The following is a 21,178-nucleotide window of genomic DNA, read 5'->3' on the forward strand; positions in this document are numbered from 1 at the left end:
TCCTGTGTCCATGGTGCTGGGCACTGGGGCAGTGAGGGCCCAGCCCTGCAGTCAGTGGGGGAGGAAGAGGCAGGGAGAGAGCATGGGTCTTGGACAGGCACTTACGGTGCTGGGGACCCGCAGCATGACTGGAAGGTGGGAGAGACGCTGGGGGAGGGTGTAGGGTAACAGTTATGCCCCCGCCTGCTGGAGAGCCCACAGTGCAGCCTGGCCCCGAGCTGCACGGGCCGGGGCCTCGCCCCCTGGGGGCGCCACCTGCTACAAGGACAGGCTGTGACAGGCAGCCCCGCACCTCCATGGCGCCCTGTTGGCATGGAAGGATCCGGAAGACATTGATTCAGAGAGATGACGGTGGCTCGAGAGTGGGAACGATGGCACTGTGGCAACCAGGCCAGCGTTCCAGCCACTTCCCGGGCAGAACAAGCTGGGTACCACAGGGAGGCCATTCTGGCGAGAACTGGAAGTAGAAGATACGTGGTGTCTTCAAAAAGTTGCTGGAAAATGTCTATTATGAAGAACCTTCGCGTGGTCATCAGAAGTTGTTGGCACCCAGATAAACGGCCCTTGTGTCCACTTCCCACACACGTGTGGAGGCTCCCGGGTACAGCAGCAGAAGCACCAGCCTGAGCTGAGTCCCGTGCAGAGGGAGAGGCGCTGGGGCCGCGAGGTGGCTCTGTCAGCCGGAGAAAGGATGTGGGGAGCCCAGCTCCAGCACGGGAAACCACAGGTCTGGTGTGTGTGGAACCACGGCCATTAGAAAGAATGGCCTCATCCCACGGGGGCGCCGGCTCCAGTCCCGGCTGCTGCACTTCCGATCCAGCTCTCTGCTGTGGCCTGGGAAGGCAGTGGAGGATGGCCCAAGTCCTTGGGCCCCTGCACCCGCATGGGAGACCTGGAAGAAGCTCCTGGCTCCTGGCTTTGGCCTGACCCAGCCAGGACCACTGCAGCCATTTGAGGAGGAAACCAGCAGATGGGACATCTTTGTCTGTCTTTTAAAAAGAAAAAGATGAAGGTGCAGAACGTGTGTGTGTGCGTGTGTGTGTGTGTGTGAGACACATGTGTGCTACGGGTGGCATGGAGGACGAAGGGCAGAGATGCTGCGTCAGCTGCCGTCTGCCCAGGGCATCACCTGGGAGCCTGAGTCGCAGGAAGGAGAGCGTTCCCTCCCGCCTCGCTCGTGCCCCCCGATGGTGAACCCCAAGACCGCTGAGCCGCCACGGAGCTGTTGACCTTGCCCGGCCGCCCGGGGACTGCAGGCCCCGCCTTGGGAGCCTCGCCCCCAGCCTCGTTGACCTGCTTTCCCTCCCCCCGCAGTGTGGGGTCGGCTGGGCTGGTGACGGCTACGTCTGTGGGAGGGACGTGGACATCGACAGCTACCCCGACGAGGAGCTGCCGTGCTCGGCCAGGAACTGCAAGAAGGTGAGGGGTGCGCACACGCACGCACACTCGTGCACACTCATACACACACGCACCAACACGCACCCGTACACGGAGGGGCTTGAAAAAGCACAGCGGGTTAAGCCGCTGCTGGTGACGCCGCATCCCATCTGAGCGCCGGCTCGACCCCTTGCTGCTGGTGTCCCAGCTGGTCCCTGCTCCTGCAGCCAAGGGTGACTCCAGCACGTGGGGTCCTGGGCGCAGTTCCAGGCTCCTGGCCTCGGCTTGGCCCAGCCCTGGCCGTTGCTGCCATGTGAGCCGCAAACCAGCAGGCAGATCTCTCGGTCTCTCTGCCTTTCAAAAAATAAATAATCTTTTTTTTAAAGTCATGGCAAGTTGAATTAAAAATTAAGCACTTCCCTTGACCTGTCTGAAGAGCCTTCCTATGTGTGTGGGCGCTTGTGCACACATGTGCACACACACATGAACACACGTGCACACATACTGTGACCTGGGGGCAGAGGTCGTGCATGTCCCATGTAAAGTAGCCGCATTGCAAAGGAAGCAGGATGGCTGCTAAGATCCGCCGGCCACCGGCGCTCCTGCCGCGGGAGACGGACAGGCCGGCACTCAGAGCCTGGCTTTCCCTCAGGACAACTGCAAGTATGTGCCAAATTCGGGCCAGGAAGACGCCGACGGAGATGGCCTAGGAGATGCATGCGATGAGGATGCTGACGGTGACAGCATCCTGAATGAGCAGGTATGGCTGGGCTAGGGCGGGGCTCAGGGAGGCTGCCCGCTCTCTAGAATCATCTAGAATCTTCTAGAATCATCTAGAACGTCTCCGCGCCAGCCTCCCACAGCCCCGCAGCCATTATTCCATGAGGGTGGCGAAGGCTGAGAATATGGGGCTGACCGCCTTGGGCCCCCAGAGCCAACAGGGCGCACAGGCTTGGGGGAGGTGGGGGCGTCCGCTGAGTTGGCTGCCTGTCCCTGCAGGACAACTGTGTCCTGACTCCCAACACGGACCAGAGGAACAGTGACAAGGACATCTATGGGGACGCCTGTGACAACTGCCGCACCGTCTTGAACAACGACCAGAAAGACACAGATGGGGACGGGAGAGGAGATGCCTGTGACGACGACATGGACGGCGATGGTGGGTGTGCCGCGCAGTGTGCTTCCTCGGGGCTCGGTTTGTGTCCCTCTTCCCTAGTTCCCTTGTGTGCGGCTCAGGGCCTCCCAGCCTGGGCTCGCCGCAGCCTGCACCTGGAGGGCCCAGGTTGGCCTCTTGTGCGGAAGGGGACTCACAGCCCACCCCACCGTTGAACAACCCTGGAAGCTTCTAGAACTTTGTCAGAGCCACGCAAGCTGCTTCTCTGTAGGGCAGGTGCCTTGCGGATGACCCCTCACCGGCCCATGTGGAGAGCTGATGATGGGGGGTGGGCTTTGGGGGGGGTCACAGCAGCACCCCTGGGCACTTCCCGGAGATGTGGCGTCCTCCAAATACAGACACCGCCCAGAGGAACCACGCATCCTGCGAGCCTGGTGGCCCAGACCCGGCACTGGGCCAGTGGCGCCAGCTTTGCCAAACAGCTAGGGAGCCCTAACTGGTGCTGGTGACCCTGGCAACACCACTGACTCTAAGATACCAGCAGGCCAGCGCCGAACGCAAACCTGAGAGACGGCCATTGCAGCATGGCCCCAGCACGTGGCCACCGCCCCAGCGCTCAGGCCCCCCACCCCTTCCTCCCCAGGGTCAGGCCACCTCAGCCCCTCCTCTCATTGCTGTCTAGCTGGGGACATTCGAGGCAAGCTGGGATTCAGTGGATGAAGGCTTTGCGGGCCGTGCACTGCTAACCCCAGAATCCACCCTTCCGGTCAGCTCCACATGACTGGGTGCGGGTGGTGGCTGTGCGGCCGTGGCCCGGGCCGCAGTGGCTCCCGCCCCACCAGTCTCCCAGCACTTGGAACTCAATGCGTTCCATCCCCACCCGTGGCGTCGACCTGATCCTTTCTTGCAGGAATAAAAAACATTCTGGACAACTGCCCCCGAGTGCCCAATCGTGACCAGCGGGACAAGGATGGAGACGGTGTGGGGGACGCCTGTGACAGCTGTCCTGACATCAGCAACCCTAACCAGGTCAGTAGCTGAGCTGCCCTCCCCAGAGGCGCGCTGGAGACCGTGTCAGGGGAAGGACAGGAGCCCACCGGCTGCTGCTCGGCCGTGGCTGCTCACCTAGAGCAGAGGCAGTGAGGTGACACCTGCAGGCCTGCAGATGATGGGCCAGACACTGCAGGAGGCCTGGGGTGCAGTCTCACAGGCTGGGGAGTGCTGGGTGATGGGCGAGGTGTCTGGGTGAGGGGTGAGGTGTCTGGGTGGTAGGCGTGGTGTTTGGGTGGTAGGTGAAATGTCTGGTAGGCATGGTGTCTGGGTGGTCGGTTAGGTGTCTGGGTGATGGGTGAGCTGTTTGGGTGATGGGCATGGTGTCTGGGTGGTGGGAGAGGTGTCTGGATGATGGATGAGGTATCTGGCTGATGGGCATAGTGTCTAGGTGATGGGTGAGGTGTCTGGGTGATGAAGGCTGTGGTATCTGGGTGATGGGCGTGGTATCTGGGTGATGGGCATGGTGTCTGGGTGATGGGTGAGGTGTTTGGGTGATGGGCGTGGTGTCTGGGTGATGGGCATGGTGTCTGGGTGATGGGGGCTGTGGTGTCTGGGTGATGGGGGCTGTAGTTCTGTGTATTGGATGTGGTGTTTGGGTGATGGAGTGTGATGTCTGGGTGATGGACATGGTGTCTGGGTAATAGGGGCTGTGGTGTTGGGTGATGGGGGCGTGGTTCTGGGTATTGGATGTGGTGTTTGGGTGATGGAGTGTGATGTCTGGGTGATGGACATGGTGTCTGATTGATGGGCGTGGTGTCCAGGTGTTGGGTGTGGTTCTGGTTGATGGGCGATGTGTCTGGGTGATGAAGTGTGATGTCTGGGTGATGGACATGGTGTCTGGGTGATGGGTGAGGTGTCTGGGTGATGGAGTGTGATGTCTGGCTGATGGGCGTGGTTCTGGGTGATGGAGTGTGATGTCTGGTTGATGGGCGTGGTTCTGGGTGATGGAGTGTGATGTCTGGTTGATGGGCGTGGTTCTGAGTGATGGGTGAGGTGTCTGGTTATGGGTGTGGTTCTGGGTGATGGGTGAGGTGTCTGGTTATGGGTGTGGTTCTGGGTGATGGGTGAGGTGTCTGGGTGATGGGCGTGGTTCTGGGTGATGGACATGGTGTCTGGGTGATGGAGTGTGATGTCTGGGTGGTGGGGGCGTGGTTCTCAGGCCTAGGGCATGGTGTCTGGGTGATGGGTGAGGTGTCTGGGTGATGGACATGGTGTCTGGGAGATGGAGTGTGATGTCTGGGTGATAGGCATGGTTCTGGGTGATGGGTGAGGTATCTGGGTGATGAGTGAGGTGTCTGGGTGGGCGTGGTGTCTGGGTGATGGGTGAGGTATCTGGTTGATGGGCGTGGTGTCTGGGTGATGGGTGAGGTATCTGGTTGATGGGCGTGGTGTCTGGGTGATGGGTGAGGTGTCTGGGTGATGGGCGTGGTTCTGGGTGGTGGGGTCGTGGTTCTCAGGCCTAGGGCATGGTTCTGGGTGATGGACATGGTGTCTGGGTGATGGAGTGTGATGTCTGGGTGGTGGGGGCGTGGTTCTCAGGCCTAGGGCATGGTGTCTGGGTGATGGGTGAGGTGTCTGGGTGATGGGCGTGGTTCTGGGTGATGGACATGGTGTCTGGGTGATGGAGTGTGATGTCTGGGTGATGGGGCGTGGTTCTCAGGCCTAGGGCGTGGTGTCTGGGTGACTGCTGGGGGAGATGGGTGGATGACGGGGCGTGCTGTGCCACTTGGTTCTAACTCCCTGGAAGAGGAGATGCAGTCACCCTGTGTGACTCGGTAGCCATCTCAGTAGTACCCTCACTCCCTCCCTCCCCAGATGCAGGAGCAAGGCAAAGTCAACCTGCCTGTGCCCTGCTGGTGGCTGGCACCCTCTGGCCTGTGCCAGAGCCACGTCTCCGGCACCCCTGCCCTCCGTCCCCGTGGCTGTTGAGAAATTCAGCACTGTGCCTCCCCCCCCCGGAGAGGATGCTGTTACTGCCCAGCTCTGTGCCAGCCCGTTCCAGACACACGATTCCTGAGGCCCGGTGCGATGGGCCGGGGTGCCCCTGTGGACCTCTGTGCGGGCCACGCGATGGCTGACCACACGTTCTGTTCTCTCCACAGTCCGACGTGGATAATGACCTGGTGGGGGACTCCTGTGACACCAACCAGGACAGGTACGGACAGCGGCTCTCAGCCTCCGCAGGCCAGACCGTGTTCCCTCTTCAAGCTTCCTGCTGCGGTCTCGGCATCTCTGGGTGGGCCGAGCTGCTGGGTGACAGGTCGCCACTCCGCCCTGGGCAGGGGCTTGGGGCCAGCCGGGTCCTGGGTGCTCCCGCAGAGGGCTCTTCCAGAAGGGCAGGTCGCAGGTGGGTGTGAACCATGCTCCCTCTCCTCCACGCCGGCTCACCACAGGCAGGCTACCTGATCTCTCTGTGCCATGGTTGCTCGTCTTACGATGGGGTGACAGTGCAGGAGCTGACTAGATCCCTGGGAAGCACCTGCTGTGACTTGCGTGACAGGCACAGTGCTCTGCATCGGGAGGCACAGCTCAGCGCCACCCCAGAACAGACGGCTGTCAGCGTGCTGAGCTCAGGGCTGCGACGGTCGCTGTCCCCACAGTTTGCTCCTTGAGTTTCCCATTTGTAAGCAGCGCGGCTGGGGAGATGTGTGCTGTGCACAGGAACACTCAGGGCCGCGTAGACGGGGAGATGTGGGCTGTGCACAGGGACTCTCAGGACTGCATAGACGGGGAGATGTGTGCTGTGCACAGGAACACTCAGGGCCGCATAGACGGGGAGATGTGTGCTGTGCACAGGAACACTCAGGGCCGCATAGACGGGGAGATGTGTGCTGTGCACAGGAACACTCAGGGCCGCATAGACGGGGAGATGTGTGCTGTGCACAGGGACGCTCAGGGCCGCATAGACGGGGAGATGTGTGCTGTGCACAGGGACGCTCAGGGCCGCATAGACGGGGAGATGTGTGCTGTGCACAGGAACGCTCAGGGCCACATAGACGGGGAGATGTGTGCTGTGCACAGGAACGCTCAGGACTGCATAGACGGGGAGATGTGTGCTGTGCACAGGAACGCTCAGGACCGCATAGACGGGGAGATGTGTGCTGTGCACAGGGACGCTCAGGACCGCATAGACGGGGAGACGTGTGCTGTGCACAGGAACGCTCAGGACCGCATAGACGGGGAGATGTGTGCTGTGCACAGGAACGCTCAGGGCCGCGTAGACGGGGAGATGTGTGCTGTGCACAGGAACGCTCAGGGCCGCGTAGACGGGGAGATGTGTGCTGTGCACAGGAACGCTCAGGGCCGCATAGACGGGGAGATGTGTGCTGTGCACAGGAACACTCAGGGCTGCATAGACAGAGTTGCGTGTGTTGCACAGGACTGCGTAGAGGAGCAGCTGTGCTGTGCAGAGAAACGCTCAGGGCTGCACACGCAGGGATCCGTGCATTGTGCACCTGAAGGTTCGGGGCTTCCTAGAGAGGGAGCTGCGTGTTGGGCAGAGGAACCGCAAGGGCTGCCTAGATGGGTGCTGCCTTCCCTGGGAGCATTCAGGACTGCATCGATGGGTTGGCTGGGCTGTGCCCAGGGAAGTTCAGGTCTGCATAGACGGGAGCTGGGTTGTGCACAGGAACACTCAGGATGGCACAGACGGGGAGCTGCGAGTTGTGCACAGGGCCACACAGGACTGCCTAGAGGAGCAGCTGTGCTGTGCAGCAGTCTCAGAGCCGCACGGATGGAGTCTCCGTGGTGCACAGGGACCTCCCTGGCTGCATGGACATGGAGCTGCTGTTACTGCACAGGAGCACTCGGGGCTGCACAGGTGGGGAGCCGTGTGTGGTGCCAGGGAGCACTCGGGGCTGCACAGGTGGGGAGCCGTGTGTGGTGCCAGGGAGCACTCGGGGCTGCACAGGTGGGGAGCCGTGTGTGTGCCAGGGAGCACTCGGGGCTGCACAGGTGGGGAGCCGTGTGTGTGCCAGGGAGCACTCGGGGCTGCACAGGTGGGGAGCCGTGTGTGTGCCAGGGAGCACTCGGGGCTGCACAGGTGGGGAGCTGTGTGTGTGCCAGGGAGCACTCGGGGCTGCACAGGTGGGGAGCTGTGTGTGTGCCAGGGAGCACTTGGGGCTGCACAGGTGGGGAGCCGTGTGTGTGCCAGGGAGCACTCGGGGCTGCACAGGTGGGGAGCCGTGTGTGTGCCAGGGAGCACTCAGGGCTGCACAGGTGGGGAGCTGTGTGTGTGCCAGGGAGCACTCAGGGCTGCACAGGTGGGGAGCTGTGTGTGGTGCCAGGGAACACTCGGGGCTGCACAGGTGGGGAGCCGTGTGTGTGCCAGGGAGCACTTGGGGCTGCACAGGTGGGGAGCCAGGTGTTGCACACCAGCATGCTCAGGGCTGCAGGTTTTGCACACAGGAACGTTCAGGGCTGCATAGACACGCTCTGTGCTGTGCATAGGAAAACTCATGACTGCATAGACATGGAGCTGTGTTTTGCACAGGAAGACTCCTAACTGCATAGACGCAGAGCTGAGTGTCCTGCACAGGAACACTGAGGCCGGCAGAGCGGGGGCCGTGTTCCGGGCAGTAATCACAGGGCTGCGGATGGGGAGCTGTGTGTTGTGCACAGGACCGCTCAGGACTGTGTAGATGGGGAGCGGGGCGCTGTGCCCAGGAGCTCACAGGGCTGTACCGATGGGCCACTGTGCATTGTGCAAGGAGCGCACAAGCTGTGTGGACAACTCAGGTGTGCACAGACGAGCTGCGCTGGGTGCAGAGTGCTTAGCTGTGTCTACAGGCGAGCCGGGTGCTGTGTATGTTTGCTCGGAGCTGCAGGCACGGCGCTGGTGCTGCACACAGGGGCAGTCGGGGGGCTCTGTGTCGTGCACAGCAAAGCCCAGGCTCCCCACACAGGGAGCTGCAGCTCTGCATGCTCGGGGTGCTGTGTGCTGAGCACGGGAAACTCTCAGACCCCACCCAGCGGTGCTGACGGACTGTCCCAGTGAGCACGCGGAATCATCTGCCCTGATTTCTGCCAGCCCTGGTTGGGCCCCCCGTGCCCAGTGGAACGTCCGTCCTCCCCTGAAGGCTGTGGGGGCAGAGCCAGTACAGGAGCACCCACCTGTCCAGAGCAGGTGCAGGGACGCCCCGGGGCCCGCAGCCTGGGAGGGGTGAACCGCAGTGGTGGGGGAGGGGCCTTAGGTGTCCTTTGACGCAGCATGAGCCTGGCCCGATGTCCCCTGCTCCCTGCAGTGACCCCGTGGCTCTTGGGTCTGAGCCCTCAGCGGGTGCCCGGGAGAGGATGGGAACAGCACTCAGGTACCAGGTGCACTGTGGGTAGTGCTGGGGTGCAGCCACCTCAGCCATGCTTCATTGATAAACTTTTTTAAAGATTTATTTATTTGAAAGGCAGAATTACAGACAGAACATATTCTATCTTCCCATCACTATCTGCTGGTTACCTCCCCAACTGGCCACCACAGCCAGAGCTGGGCTAATCAGCAGCCAGGAGCTTCCTCCAGGTCTCCCACGTGGGTGCAGGGGCCCAAGGACAGGGGCCATCTTCCACTGCTTTCCCAGGCCCTAGCAGAGAGCTGGATCGGAAGAGGAGCAGCCGGGACTTGAACCAGCACCCATATGGGATGCCAACACTGCAGGCAGCAGTGCCAGCCCTACAATGATAAACTGAAACTGCCCCACTGTGGCCGTGTGGTCTCCACGGCAGCCCCAGGAAGCGTGGGTGCTGTCATCGCTCCCGACCTGCACACATGGGCACTGAGCTGCCCTGGTCCCTTCCTGAGGTCCCACCCTGACCAGCGGCGGAGCCCAGGATTCACAGTGGGGCCTTGGGGCTCCACTGGCCCCCAGCCATGCCCTTCACGTGCTCAGAGTCAGTGTCACCTCGCATTCCCGGGCACCGTCGGGCAGCACCGACCCTGGGGGTTGCTCCAGGGGGCTGTGAGGCCCCACAGGTGGTGTTCTCGGGGACCAGCCCCGCCCAGGGCACCCTCTGAGCACTGCACCCAGCTCCAACCTCTGCTCCCTTGCAGCGATGGCGACGGGCATCAGGACAGCACGGACAACTGCCCCACGGTCATCAACAGCGCGCAGCTCGACACGGACAAGGACGGGATCGGTGACGAGTGTGACGATGACGACGACAACGACGGCATCCCCGACCTCGTGCCCCCTGGGCCCGACAACTGCAGGCTGGTCCCCAACCCAGCGCAGGAGGACAGCAACAGTGAGTGGGCGTGGCCTGGGGCTGCCCAGGGGGCACCGTGCTCACCGTAGCTGAGCGGCAGGCGGCGTCCTGGAGGTGCACGGGGAGAGCTCAGGGTGAGGCTGGAGAGGGGGGCGCAGGCCAGGCAGGGAAGGTGGTGGGCAGCGAGCCCACCTGGCCATGGCAGGAAGTGGCGCATCCAGCCACGGTGGACGGTAGATGGGTCACACCTGCCCAAAGCCCCGTGAGCGGAGCACCACGTGGCTGAGAGCCAGGCTCCGCCCAGAGCGCCACCGGGCTGCCATCGGGGGTGCTCTGGACCAAGAATGTTGCGCTCGCTGCTGTGTCTGGGTGAGGGGAGGAGCAGGAGCCTGTGGGCCAGCCGCAGGGCCGCCCTCCTGCACAGGGGTGCGTAGTGTGCACCCCGGTTTGCAGCACACCCACCCGTCCTTCAGCGGTTCCTAGCACACCTGCATCCCGCGCCAGGCCCAGCTCTGCACCAGCCTCCAGCTTCCTTCCTGCGAAGGCAGGGCCTGGGGGCCGTGGTGACGGCTCAGGCACTTGGTACCCGCCATCCCCAAGGGGCACCTGGACTGAGTTCTGGGCTCCAGGACTGAGCACGGCCCCTCCCTGGACGAGGATGGCATTTGGGGAGTGAACTAGCAGCTGTGTGCCCTCTTCTAACTTTGATTTTCAAATAAGTAAAGAAATGTAAAAAAAAAAAAAATTAAGAGTTAAGGGGAGAGAGAGGGATATCATCCACCTGCTGGTTCACTCCCCAGCTGGCCACAATGGCTGGAGCTACGCCAATTCGAAGCCGGGCGCTTCTTCCAGGTCTCCCACAGGGGTGCAGGGGCCCAAGGACTTGGGCCATCTTCTGCTGCTTTCCCAGGCCGTAGCAGAGAGCTGGATGGGAAGTGGAGCAGCTGGGACTTCAACCGGCATTGGCACTGCAGGCAGCACTGGCCCCCTACATTAATTTTTTTTTTTTTTTTGACAGGCAGAGTGGACAGTGAGAGAGAGAGACAGAGAGAAAGGTCTTCCTTTTTGCCGTTGGTTCACCCTCCAATGGCCGCCGCTGCCGGTGCACTGCGGCCGGCGCATCGCGCTGATCCAAAGGCAGGAGCCAGGTGCTTCTCCTGGTTTCCCATGGGGTGCAGGGCCCAAGCACTTGGGCCATCCTCCACTGCATTCCCAGCCACAGCAGAGAGCTGGCCTGGAAGAGGGGCAACCGGGACAGAATCCGGTGCCCCGACCGGGACTAGAACCTGGTGTGCCGGCACCGCAAGGCGAAGGATTAGCCTATTGAGCCGCGGCGCCGGCCCCCTACTTTAATTTTTTAGAAAGAGACAAACTCTGGGCCTAATGTGAGGGTGAGCCTCGTTTCCACTGCAGGCACTGGAGGATGGGCTGGGCCCACAGTGGCTGCAGGGTGGGGCTGGGCTGTTCCTCTGCTCCCTGCCCAGGTCCTGTGCACCCCTGTCCCCTTCCCCTCCCCCAGGCGACGGGGTGGGAGACATCTGTGAGACGGACTTCGACCAGGACCAGGTCATCGACCGCATCGACGTGTGCCCCGAGAACGCCGAGGTCACGCTCACCGACTTCCGGGCCTACCAGACCGTGGTCCTGGACCCGGAGGGCGACGCCCAGATCGACCCCAACTGGGTGGTCCTGAATCAGGTGCGGGGTGCAGGGGACCCCTGGCGGTCAGACAGTGCTGCCCAGGGCAGTGCTGACCCCGGCCCCGCCTCTCCGCAGGGCATGGAGATCGTGCAGACGATGAACAGTGACCCCGGGCTGGCAGTGGGTAGGTGCGGGGTCCCCGGCTGCCTGCACGTGGGGTCCCCGCCGGCTGCTCGCGGGGTGCCACCGTGCTGAGCTCTGCCCGTGCCGCCAGGGTACACGGCCTTTAACGGGGTGGACTTCGAGGGCACCTTCCATGTGAACACGGTCACGGACGACGACTACGCCGGCTTCATCTTCGGCTACCAGGACAGCTCCAGCTTCTACGTGGTCATGTGGAAGCAGACGGAGCAGACCTACTGGCAGGCCACCCCGTTCCGGGCCGTGGCCGAACCCGGCATTCAGCTCAAGGTGACGCCCACATCCCCCTTGGCCCGGCCGTCCCCCCATGTAACCCTGGCAGATGCAGCAGGCCCTGTCTCCCCGCCCCGCTGCCTGCTGGGGTCCAGCCCCGTTCCAGCCTCTGCTGACCCCGAGGGTGGGAAGTGGGGCGTGCGCTGTCCTGGACGGTGGGGGCCAGGCCGGCTGGGTCCAGGAGAGCAGGAGGCTGTGACTGCCCCTCCTCCGGGAGCAGTGCCTCCCCCCTCCCGGGCAGGAGCAGCAGGGAGTGGCAGTGGGACAGCAGCCGATGCCCAGTCCGGGTCTGGGCTCGCCCAGCTGCAACCACACCTGGGTGCCTGTGGTTTGTTGACCCCACCCCTGCCCGTGCCCGCGTGCAGGCCGTGAAGTCCCAGACCGGCCCGGGGGAGCACCTCCGCAACTCACTGTGGCACACGGGTGACACGAGCGACCAGGTCCGGCTGCTGTGGAAGGACTCCAGGAATGTGGGCTGGAAGGACAAGGTGTCCTACCGTTGGTTCCTGCAGCACCGGCCCCAGGTGGGCTACATCCGGTAGGCACGGCACAGCTCCAGGAGAGGCCGCCAGGTTCTGCACGCCCTGCACCGTGGGGATGGCCTGGGACACCACACCTCGGGGGGACTCGGCGCTGGGGGCTGGACGCCCTTCAGAGACACCTGGGAGTGGCCACGCCCCCTGCCCGTGGCCCCGGCAGCTTCTCTGCCCTGTGGGGTCTGAGCAGGTCTGTGTGGCAGCCTGTCCCACGCCGTCTGCTTTCCTGGGAGCTGGGAGGGTGGAGGCTGGCCTCAGGGAAGCAGGGCCAGGGGCTGTCCCAGGCACAGCACACACCCTGCTCACGTGGGGCACGAAGGAAGGAGCAGGGCCAAGTGCCCGCGGCCCGGGCAGCAAAGCTGGCAGGGCCAAGCCCACGCGTGCTCCCTGGGGCGGTCAGGGCCTACACATTTTGTAATGCATCTTCTGTCCCTAAATCCAACTGGAAAACCTACCCCACGTTCACATCCGAGGAAACCCGTCCGAGCCCCAGCCATGGGAGAGCCAGTGAGGAGTTCCCAACAGCACCCCGGGAAGGCCGGGCGCGCCAGGTGCACACCTGTGGCAGTCGTGGTGAGGGTCACACACTAGCCACACCCACGCCTGTGAGGTCACAGAGCAACTGCACTTCCTGGCTCATCAGCGCGTACAACCGTGGCTGCGTGACACTGACGCGGTGCTGGCGCCCGCCCGCCCACAGCCCCGCTGGGAGGTGCTCTAGGGCCCTCGTTGCTGTCTGGGGCTGGCCAGGGCACAGCTGTCCGGCTGGGCAGTGCTCAGGCCGCGTGCCCTCGGTGCCGTGTGGCTGTGGAGGGTACTTCACCAGGTTCCTGGGGACGGGAATAAAAGCTCCATTTACTCCTGGTGCACAGACACTTTGAATTACACACGTAGGTTTTTTAATACTATGCATTTTCCATGGAATTATGGAAACCATTGCATATGCAATTTCAGAATGTTTTGCACCAGGGCAGGTGTGGTGGTGCATCGGGTTCAGCCGCCCCAGGCGACACTGTGTGCCCCGCGCGGGTGACTGCGGTGGAGTCCTGGCTTCCGGCTCCCGCTCACCCTGGGCGAGTTAATCAAGGGCTCGTGTCCCTGCCACCCTCAGGTAAGACTCAGTTCCTTGTCCCTGAGCACGCCGGGCCCAGCCTCAGCGGTTACAGGGAGAGTGGGGAGAGTGAACCCGTGGATCCAAGAGTCTCTCCCCCTCTTTTAAAGGTTTTTTTGGACTTACTTGAAAGGCAGGGAGACTGAGATCTTCCAACCACGGTTCACTCCCCTAAATGGCCTAACCGTCGGGCTGGGCCCGCGGAACCAGGAGCTGGACCTGCATCCCGGTCTCCCACGTGGAGGACAAGTGCCCAGCGCCTGGGCCATCTCCCACGGCTCCCTAGGCCCATTTGCAGGGAGCTGGGATGACACAACAGCCCGGGCACTCCCCCCGGGACACTGGTGCCCCAAAGAGCAGTTTAACCCGTGGCACCCACCATCCTCCCATCAGTAACTCTTTTAAAAAGACATTTTTTGCGCTAAAATAAACCCATCTTGTAATTTCATTTTCCAGCACCATTTCTGGAGTAGGCTTGTACCTGTCAGGTTTGCACCCACAGAGAGGCGTTGGCAAGGACAGCGGTGGGGCGGCGTGCGCGGGCGCCCAGCCCAGGGGGATGCCAGCCCCGCGAGGGAGGGGGCGCGCCCCCCCCCCCCCGCTTGTGGTGACCCCGCGCCGGCCGCGGGGCCGGGCTGTGCCGTCCGCAGGGTGCGGTTCTATGAGGGCTCCGAGTTGGTGGCCGACTCCGGCGTGACCATCGACACCACGATGCGCGGAGGCCGCCTGGGCGTCTTCTGCTTCTCTCAGGAGAATATCATCTGGTCCAACCTCAAGTACCGCTGCAACGGTAACAGCCCCGCCCGGGCCGCGGGCGCCCAGGCTCCCCGGGGGTGGGCCGCGGACGCCCCCTGCGGGGGGACGAGCCCCGGCCCCTGACCGCGCGCCTCCTCCCCCGCAGACACCATCCCCGAGGACTTCCAGGAGTTCCAGACCCAGAGCTTCGACCGCCTGGAGAATTAGGCCGCCCTGGACGCAGCTCTGCCCGCGGCCCCGCCCCGGCCCCGCCCCTTGCTGCCGCTCAGCCCCCCGGGCTTGCTTTGACCTGTCCAGGTGCAAGGAGACGTCTCCTGCGCGCGTGGCAATAAGGAGAACACGTGACCCGTGAGGTCCCCGCGCCCCGACGTTGTTCCAGGGGCCCTGATCCCGCAGGTCAGTCGTCCTGGGCGGGGCACCGGGCGTGCGCGTGCACCGAGGCCCCCCCCCCCACCGCACCGGAGCTGGACCCCCAGGCCCCCAGGTGGGTCCACAGCCGCAGAACAGCCCGGCCCCACCCCGGCGGGTGCCCACGGTCGGTCCCCACCTCTGTTGCGCTCTCCGGCCGTGCATGGGACTCGCCCTGCTGGAGGGCGTGCTCACCGACTCTGGGGTCCCGGCTCAGTGTGAGGACCCCCCCCCCCCCCGCACAAACCCCCGTGCGCAGGACAGCCCACTGAGGAAGGAAGCCCCCCCTCCGCTGCGTGCCAGGGCAGACCCCGCCCAGCCTCGCAATTCCAGCCGTCTACAACGCGCGAGCGTTCTTCAGAATAAATTTCCGAGGAATTTAAGTTCACGGAGTATCTCCCGGCCGCTGTTTTCCTAGCTCTCAGCACGCGTCCCCATGACCAGTGCAAAGCGCAATGAGGCAGGGACCGAGCCAGGCTTCAGGACGCACGCACGCTATCCCGCGGCTCCCACGCTGGGCCTCGCCCACCCCGGCCACTGTCTGGGAGCCCGGGTTCTAATCCCGGCTGCTATGCTTCTGCTGCAGCTCCCTGCCAATGCACCTGCGAGGCACCAGCAGACACCCCACATGCCTGGGCCCTGCACCCACTGCGAGACCTGAAGGGGGTTCCAGGCTCCTGGCTTGGGCCTGGCCCAGTCCCAGCGGTTATGGCCACTTGGGGCTGAACCAATGGATGGAAGATCAATTTCTCTCCCTCCACCTTTCAAACTACATTTTTTTTTTACAAGTCTGTCGAGCCTGTCCCGCACTGTACCCGCTGCGGCCCAGTCTGGGGGACCTGGGCCAGGCACTGCCTCCAAAGCCCCTGAGCCCAAGCCCCCACATCCACAGCACTTCCCTGGTCCCCGCATAGGGACCAGAGCTGCATCCACAGGGCGGGGGCTGCCCCGCTCCCGCCCACCTGATGCGGCCCACTGAAAGGTCACGTCCCTCTGGCCCCCCAGGCTTCCGGCTGCTGGGCACAGCCGGGCCACACCCAAGGGCTCCTGTCCCTGAACCCTTGTTGGTCTGGCAGCTCGGGGGTCCCGGGAGGTTCTTCTTGAGTGGTCTCCATCCTGAGGCTCAAGTGTATCAAGTCTTTAAATGCAAAAGCACGCATCGGCCAGGGGAGGTGTGCAGGGAGCGGACCTGGCTGTGAGTCCGAGCTCGACCCTTACCCGATTCCCCACCTGGCCCCCTACCCCTGCTCGGCCCCCTGCTGCCCACCCTGGGACAGCTGCAAAGCCACAGGCCCCCAGGAAGTGCCTTAGCTACTCAGGTCATTTGTAGGCCAGGCCAGGTTCATCTCCAGGGAGATCTAGAACGTGACTCTGTCCCCGAGGGGGCCTGGTACATTCCCGTTACCTTGTTGGGAGACGGGACCTGCTGTAGATGCAAACCAGCCAGAGAACAAACGGAAACAGGCGCCAACTATTCCCCGTTTACTGTTTTGATTCAAGAGATGAGAAAACACCCGCTGGCTGAGTTACCCGCCAGATGCCCCAGCAGCTAAGACTGGGCTGGGGGCCGGAGCCAGGGGCCAGGCGCTCCATCCAGATCAGCCACGCGGGTAGCAGGAACCAGCTACTTGAGCCCCCATCCGCTGCCTCTGGGGACTCCATTGGGGCGGCTGCAGTCGCGAGCCAGGATTTGAACTCCGGTTTCCTGACGTGGGTCATGGGCATCTGAACAGAAAGGCCTGGTGCCCACCCCCAGATACTCAAGTTTTTGAAAATCTGTGAGCCAGCTGCTGTTTCACATGGCTGACACAGACGTCAGACATTTACACCCCGGAAATCAGCCAGGGCCCCCGGTCCCTGCTGCAGAGGCTGCTGGTTCAAGATCTGGCAGTGGGGGCTGGCACTGTGGTGCAGCAGCTAAACCACTGCTTGCAATGCTGGCATCCCACATGGACGCCAGTTCAAGTCCCGGCTGCTCCACTTCTGGTCCAGCTCTCTGCTACTGTACCAGGACAACAGCAGCAGATGGCCCTTGGGCCCCTGCACCCGCATGAGACCAGAATGAAACTCCTGGCTCCCTGCTTTGGCCTGGCCCAGCCCTTGGCATTGTGGCCATTTGGGGAGTGGCCCAGTGGATGGAAGGCCTCTCTCTAACTCTGTGTTAAAAGTCAGAGTTACACACAGGGAGAGAGAGGTCTTCCATCCGCTGGTTCACTCCCCAATTGGCCGCAATGGCCAGAGCTCTGCCGATCTGAAGCCAGGAGCTTCTTCCGGGTCTCCCACATGGGTGCAGGTGGGCCATCCTCTTCCGCTTTCCCAGGCCACAGCAGAGAGCTGGATTGGAAATAGAGCAGCTGAGACTCGAACCGGCATCCACATGGGATGCTGGCACTGCAGGTGGCGGCCTCACACGATACACCACAGCACCAGCCCCTTGGGCCATCTTCTACTTTCCCAGGCCATAGCAGAGAGCTGTATCAGAAGTGGAGCAGCTGGGACTGGAACCAGTGCCCATACAGGATGCCGGCACTGCAGGAGGCACTTTTATCCACTACACCAGTGCCAACCCTGAATAAATCAAAAAAACTGTCAGCACACAGCTGGATTCTGAGCTCATCCTAGTCCTGGTCACCCACCCTTGCCTCTCAACTCGGGAGCCCAAGGAGAAAGCTTGGAGCTTTCAGAAAACATCCTATCCAAGACGTGGAAAAGTCGGGAAAGCCAGGACGCACTGAGCAAGGCTAGCCCGGTGCAGAGTCGGGGAGTGGGCTGGCGGCTGTGGCTCTGGCTCCCCCAGGTCCCTCCCTCAACTTCTAGAATGTTCTCCATGCTCAACCGCAAAACAGTTACCCTGTGCTAAGAACCCTGTTGGGGTTCCGGCTGGGTTACCCCTGGAATCTTACTAATGCCTCTAGGAGTCCCGCTGGCCATCCGTCTCTCACCTACTAGTCTGAATTTATTCCCACACTTGTCCCCTCCTCACTTCCCCCTGAGGTCCCGGATACGGAGGCGTGGCCGGGCAGGCAGGAGCTGTGGGAGGGGCGGGAGGGGAAGCTCTGGGGACAGGGGCGGCACCGGGGCATAGGCAGCACATTCTGCCCAGAGCCAAGACTGAGCCAGGCAGCTCTGCATTGGCCCGCGCCCGCCGGGCTGAGTCCCGAGCCCAGTGCACAGCTCGCCTCTGATGCGGGCTGCACAGTGCAAGAGGTGGGGAAAGGTGCGGACACGGCCACATGCCATTCACACGCCCGCAAGCACCGGGTGGGTGCTGACCCACGCAGGGCACGTGGCGCACTGTGATCCACAGGGCATCTGCAGAGCGGGGGGCGGGTCACCCGACTCTGGGGCGGGCTCTGCAGGGCACACACAGGGTCCCATGCACAAGGGCACCCAAGCTTCCCTTCGCGGTCCAGGGGGAAATCCCGGCCACCACTCCAGCCCTGCCTCCCTGGCCCAGCTCTGGCTGATTGACAGGTTCAGCCCACTGAGGAATTCAACTATGCTACGTGAGGCGGTACCGGGGCCTCCTGGAAACACAGAAACGCTGAGGAAATCACACATGGGGGCACTCGGGCCCGTCCTCGTGCCGACTCCAGAGGACGAGGGCCACAGTTAAGACCATTTAACGTGTGGACGGGTAGGGGTGGGGCAGACCGCCATCTCAGGACCACTGTGCCACTTAGTGAGGACGTCTGGGGTTGACCATGCCCAGATGTTGTGCCCAGATCGTTAGAACCCCGCAGAGACCCCCAGAGAGTCGATCACAGCGAACTGCAAAAGCAAGGTTTATTCGGGAGTACAAGCCGCGACAGGACCCCATCCAACCAACCAGCACAGCGGAGGAAGGAGTGAGGCCCCGGTCTTTGTTAGGGGGAGTTTTTAAAGGGAAAAAGGGCTACATCAGCAGGAAAAAAGAGTTACATACAGCACAGGAGCTCTGGGCGCAGGGAGTCACAGGGGGGCTCACAGCACAGGAGCTCTGGGTGCAGGGAGTCACAGGGGGGCTCACGGCACGGGAGCTCACAGCACAGGGAGTCACTTTGTTCAGCAGTCTCTACTGTGCTGTCCTTGGTCTGCCGAGCTGGCTGTTCCTGGTGAGCTTTGATACCTCTGGAATGCCTGAATGCCTGCTTTTACGAGGACCCGGGTCTGCTATGGGAAACGGAGGCTGCTTTTTTTGTTTTTTTTTTGTTTTAAAATGGAGTCACTTTGGCTTTTCATCCCCCCCTTGTTTTTGTACATGTTTGCAAAATCCAATCATGGTTTTAGACCGACAGTTCATAAGTTTCACAAACGTGTACGGGTCTATACTGGGACCGTTGGACCATTAATTGAATGGTGCCCAATTTCTGTTCTATGAACCGCACCAGTCTGTTGATAACATAAGGGCCAACGGTTAAGATTAGAATTAGGAGAACGAGGGGCCCTCTGAGTCCTGTTAGTAGGGTGGTTAGCCACGGGGATGCATTAAACCAAGACTCAAACCACCCCGAGAGGCGTCCTGTTCTTTTTTCTGTTTTGCCAGTCCTTCCCCGACTTTAGCCATGTTATCTTTCATTAGGCCCGAGTGATCAGCGTAGAGCAGCATCCTTCCCACACACACCCCCCCCCCCCCCGTTGCAGGAACACTAGGTCGAGCCCCCTCCTCATCTGTAACACAACTTCAGCAGAGAGGAGAGGGATCGTTCTAAGTGGGTGATGGAGTTTTCCATGCGTTCTGTGTCAATGTCTACAGCTGCCCTCAATTTGGAGCACTGTTGGTTTTGGGTTACCAGGGCCGACACCCGGTGCCCAGCCCCCCCAGGCTGGCTCCTATTAGTAAACTCAGAGTTAGGGCAGTTATGGGCTCCCTTTTATATCTGTGGGTTTTAATTATTTCCTGTTTGTCCTGGATCCCATTTAGGAATTCACTATCTGTATGATACAGAATTTTGGGGACCAATCTAACAAGTATGCAGTAATCAGTCTGATTTAAGACCTGGAGGTGGACACAAGGGGTAAGCCCGGTATAACAAGCCCACCAGGTGTCACTGTGAGCTATGATACACCAGTTTGCTGGATATACTTTAAGGACAGAACTACAGAGATTTTTTTCCTGTGGGGGACCTGTCCCAAGCAGTCCCTGCCCCGTAACCTGTTCTAAAGTTAAACCCTGGTCACGGCTCTTCCATCTACAGTGAGCGGAGCAGGTAGAGTTAGAAAACGTGGCAGTTACTGCATAACCTTCATAATGGGGGCGGGGGGCATGTCATAGCAAAGCCACCAAGCCATTGTTAAATTTGGGTTGGTATCATTTAGGACCTGGAAAGACTAAAACGGGTGTTTTACAGAAAATTTGAGGATTAAGGGTTGGGAGCATTAGTAACCCTTGTGAGTCCAGAGGAAACGGTAGGGCTTATTGCGTCGGGTTTAGAGGCAATAATGAGGCCCGCTGTACTGGGGGTCGGCTTTTGGGTTGGCTGAGGATTTACTACCTGACTGGGGCCTATTGTACTGACTCCTCCGTCAGGAATCTCTGAATGGAAAATATCCCTCCTGGATCCGTTCCTTCTATGCAGTATGTAACGCCCCAGCTCCTTCCATAGGCCCATCTAGGGTCACTGGGGGCGGTTACATTAATTTGGATTTGTTTACATAGTCAGTTGCCAATTTTGTTGGCTCCCCCCACTCCCCAAAGGGCTGCTAGGTATACAGTTTCCCGGCCAGCGCTGTACCTTGGTATTCGGCGCTTTCCCTGGTTGCAGTATCCGGCGTGATGCCCTTGCTTCACACCCACGACAGGCACAGCAATAGTGACCGGGATCCTTTCAGTAGGTCGGTCCTGAAGCAGGGCACAAAGACAAGTCCTTAGCATTTAAGAGGGCCGAGAGGGGCCAGAGCGCAAAGGGTCGTTACAAAAGCTGCCGCCGCTGCCCACCAAGCGGTCCGGTCTGTGACTGCAGAACTTCGCCGTGTCTACTCAGCACCCACCGGTACGGTTGATGAGGGTTACTTACAGCCGAAGTTTGACGGAAGGAAAAGAAAAACAAGAGCAGAAGCAACATCAAAGCTAGCTGGGAGGGCTCTGGGATCGGCCCCCATCTCTGCGCAACTGGAGTCTCGGGGGCTGGGCGCATGTTTGAGGATGCTCCAGGTTTCTCCTCGGGCTCCGTTGTCGGAGGAGCGGGCGGGTCCGTCGGCCGGGCGTGAGTAGTGGACCCATGCGGCGACCCCGGGTACTCTGAGAGCCGTGGGAGTTGTCATGAGGACGACGAAGGGGCCCTTCCATCGAGGCTCGAGACTCATGCGATGATGTCTCCAAACCAGGACCCAATCCTCCGGTCAGACTCTATGAGGGGTAGGAGGAGAAGCAGTTCCATACACAGCTTTGAATTTAGGCCAAATATCCTGGTGCGTTAGCTGGAGCCGACGCACAGCGTCCAGGACATCCTGGTCATCTAGAGTAGCAATCAAATCAGCCTGTAAGCTAGGCATTAGCGGAGGGGCTACCATACATAATTTCAAAAGGAGGAA

The 21,178-nt window shown here is 61.4% G+C and overlaps 1 protein-coding gene and 1 long non-coding RNA gene across 2 annotated transcripts in view; one reads left to right on the top strand and one right to left on the bottom strand.

Moving 5' to 3' along the window:
- The window catches only part of THBS4 (thrombospondin 4), a 52,087-nt gene extending 37,034 nt beyond the window's left edge, over positions 1-15,053 (top strand). The window contains exons 11-22 of the mRNA XM_051854066.2: positions 1,315-1,419; positions 2,030-2,137; positions 2,377-2,536; positions 3,402-3,520; positions 5,647-5,699; positions 9,585-9,778; positions 11,259-11,437; positions 11,516-11,564; positions 11,655-11,851; positions 12,220-12,392; positions 14,152-14,291; positions 14,403-15,053. Coding sequence (XP_051710026.2) covers positions 1,315-1,419; positions 2,030-2,137; positions 2,377-2,536; positions 3,402-3,520; positions 5,647-5,699; positions 9,585-9,778; positions 11,259-11,437; positions 11,516-11,564; positions 11,655-11,851; positions 12,220-12,392; positions 14,152-14,291; positions 14,403-14,464 — 1,539 coding nt within the window. The 3' untranslated portion in view covers positions 14,465-15,053. The remainder of the gene's footprint in view (positions 1-1,314; positions 1,420-2,029; positions 2,138-2,376; positions 2,537-3,401; positions 3,521-5,646; positions 5,700-9,584; positions 9,779-11,258; positions 11,438-11,515; positions 11,565-11,654; positions 11,852-12,219; positions 12,393-14,151; positions 14,292-14,402) is intronic.
- Positions 15,054-18,690: 3,637 nt separating this feature from the next.
- Positions 18,691-20,774, bottom strand: LOC138845123 (uncharacterized). The gene is made up of 3 exons (XR_011381851.1): positions 20,662-20,774; positions 20,380-20,486; positions 18,691-18,817 (listed from the first exon to the last, which is right to left on the bottom strand). It is a non-coding gene; the product is annotated as an uncharacterized lncRNA (long non-coding RNA).
- Between the last annotated feature and the right edge of the window lie 404 nt (positions 20,775-21,178).

Source organism: Oryctolagus cuniculus, chromosome 14 (assembly GCF_964237555.1).
Source record: "Oryctolagus cuniculus chromosome 14, mOryCun1.1, whole genome shotgun sequence".
Classification (NCBI taxonomy): Eukaryota; Metazoa; Chordata; class Mammalia; order Lagomorpha; family Leporidae; genus Oryctolagus; species Oryctolagus cuniculus.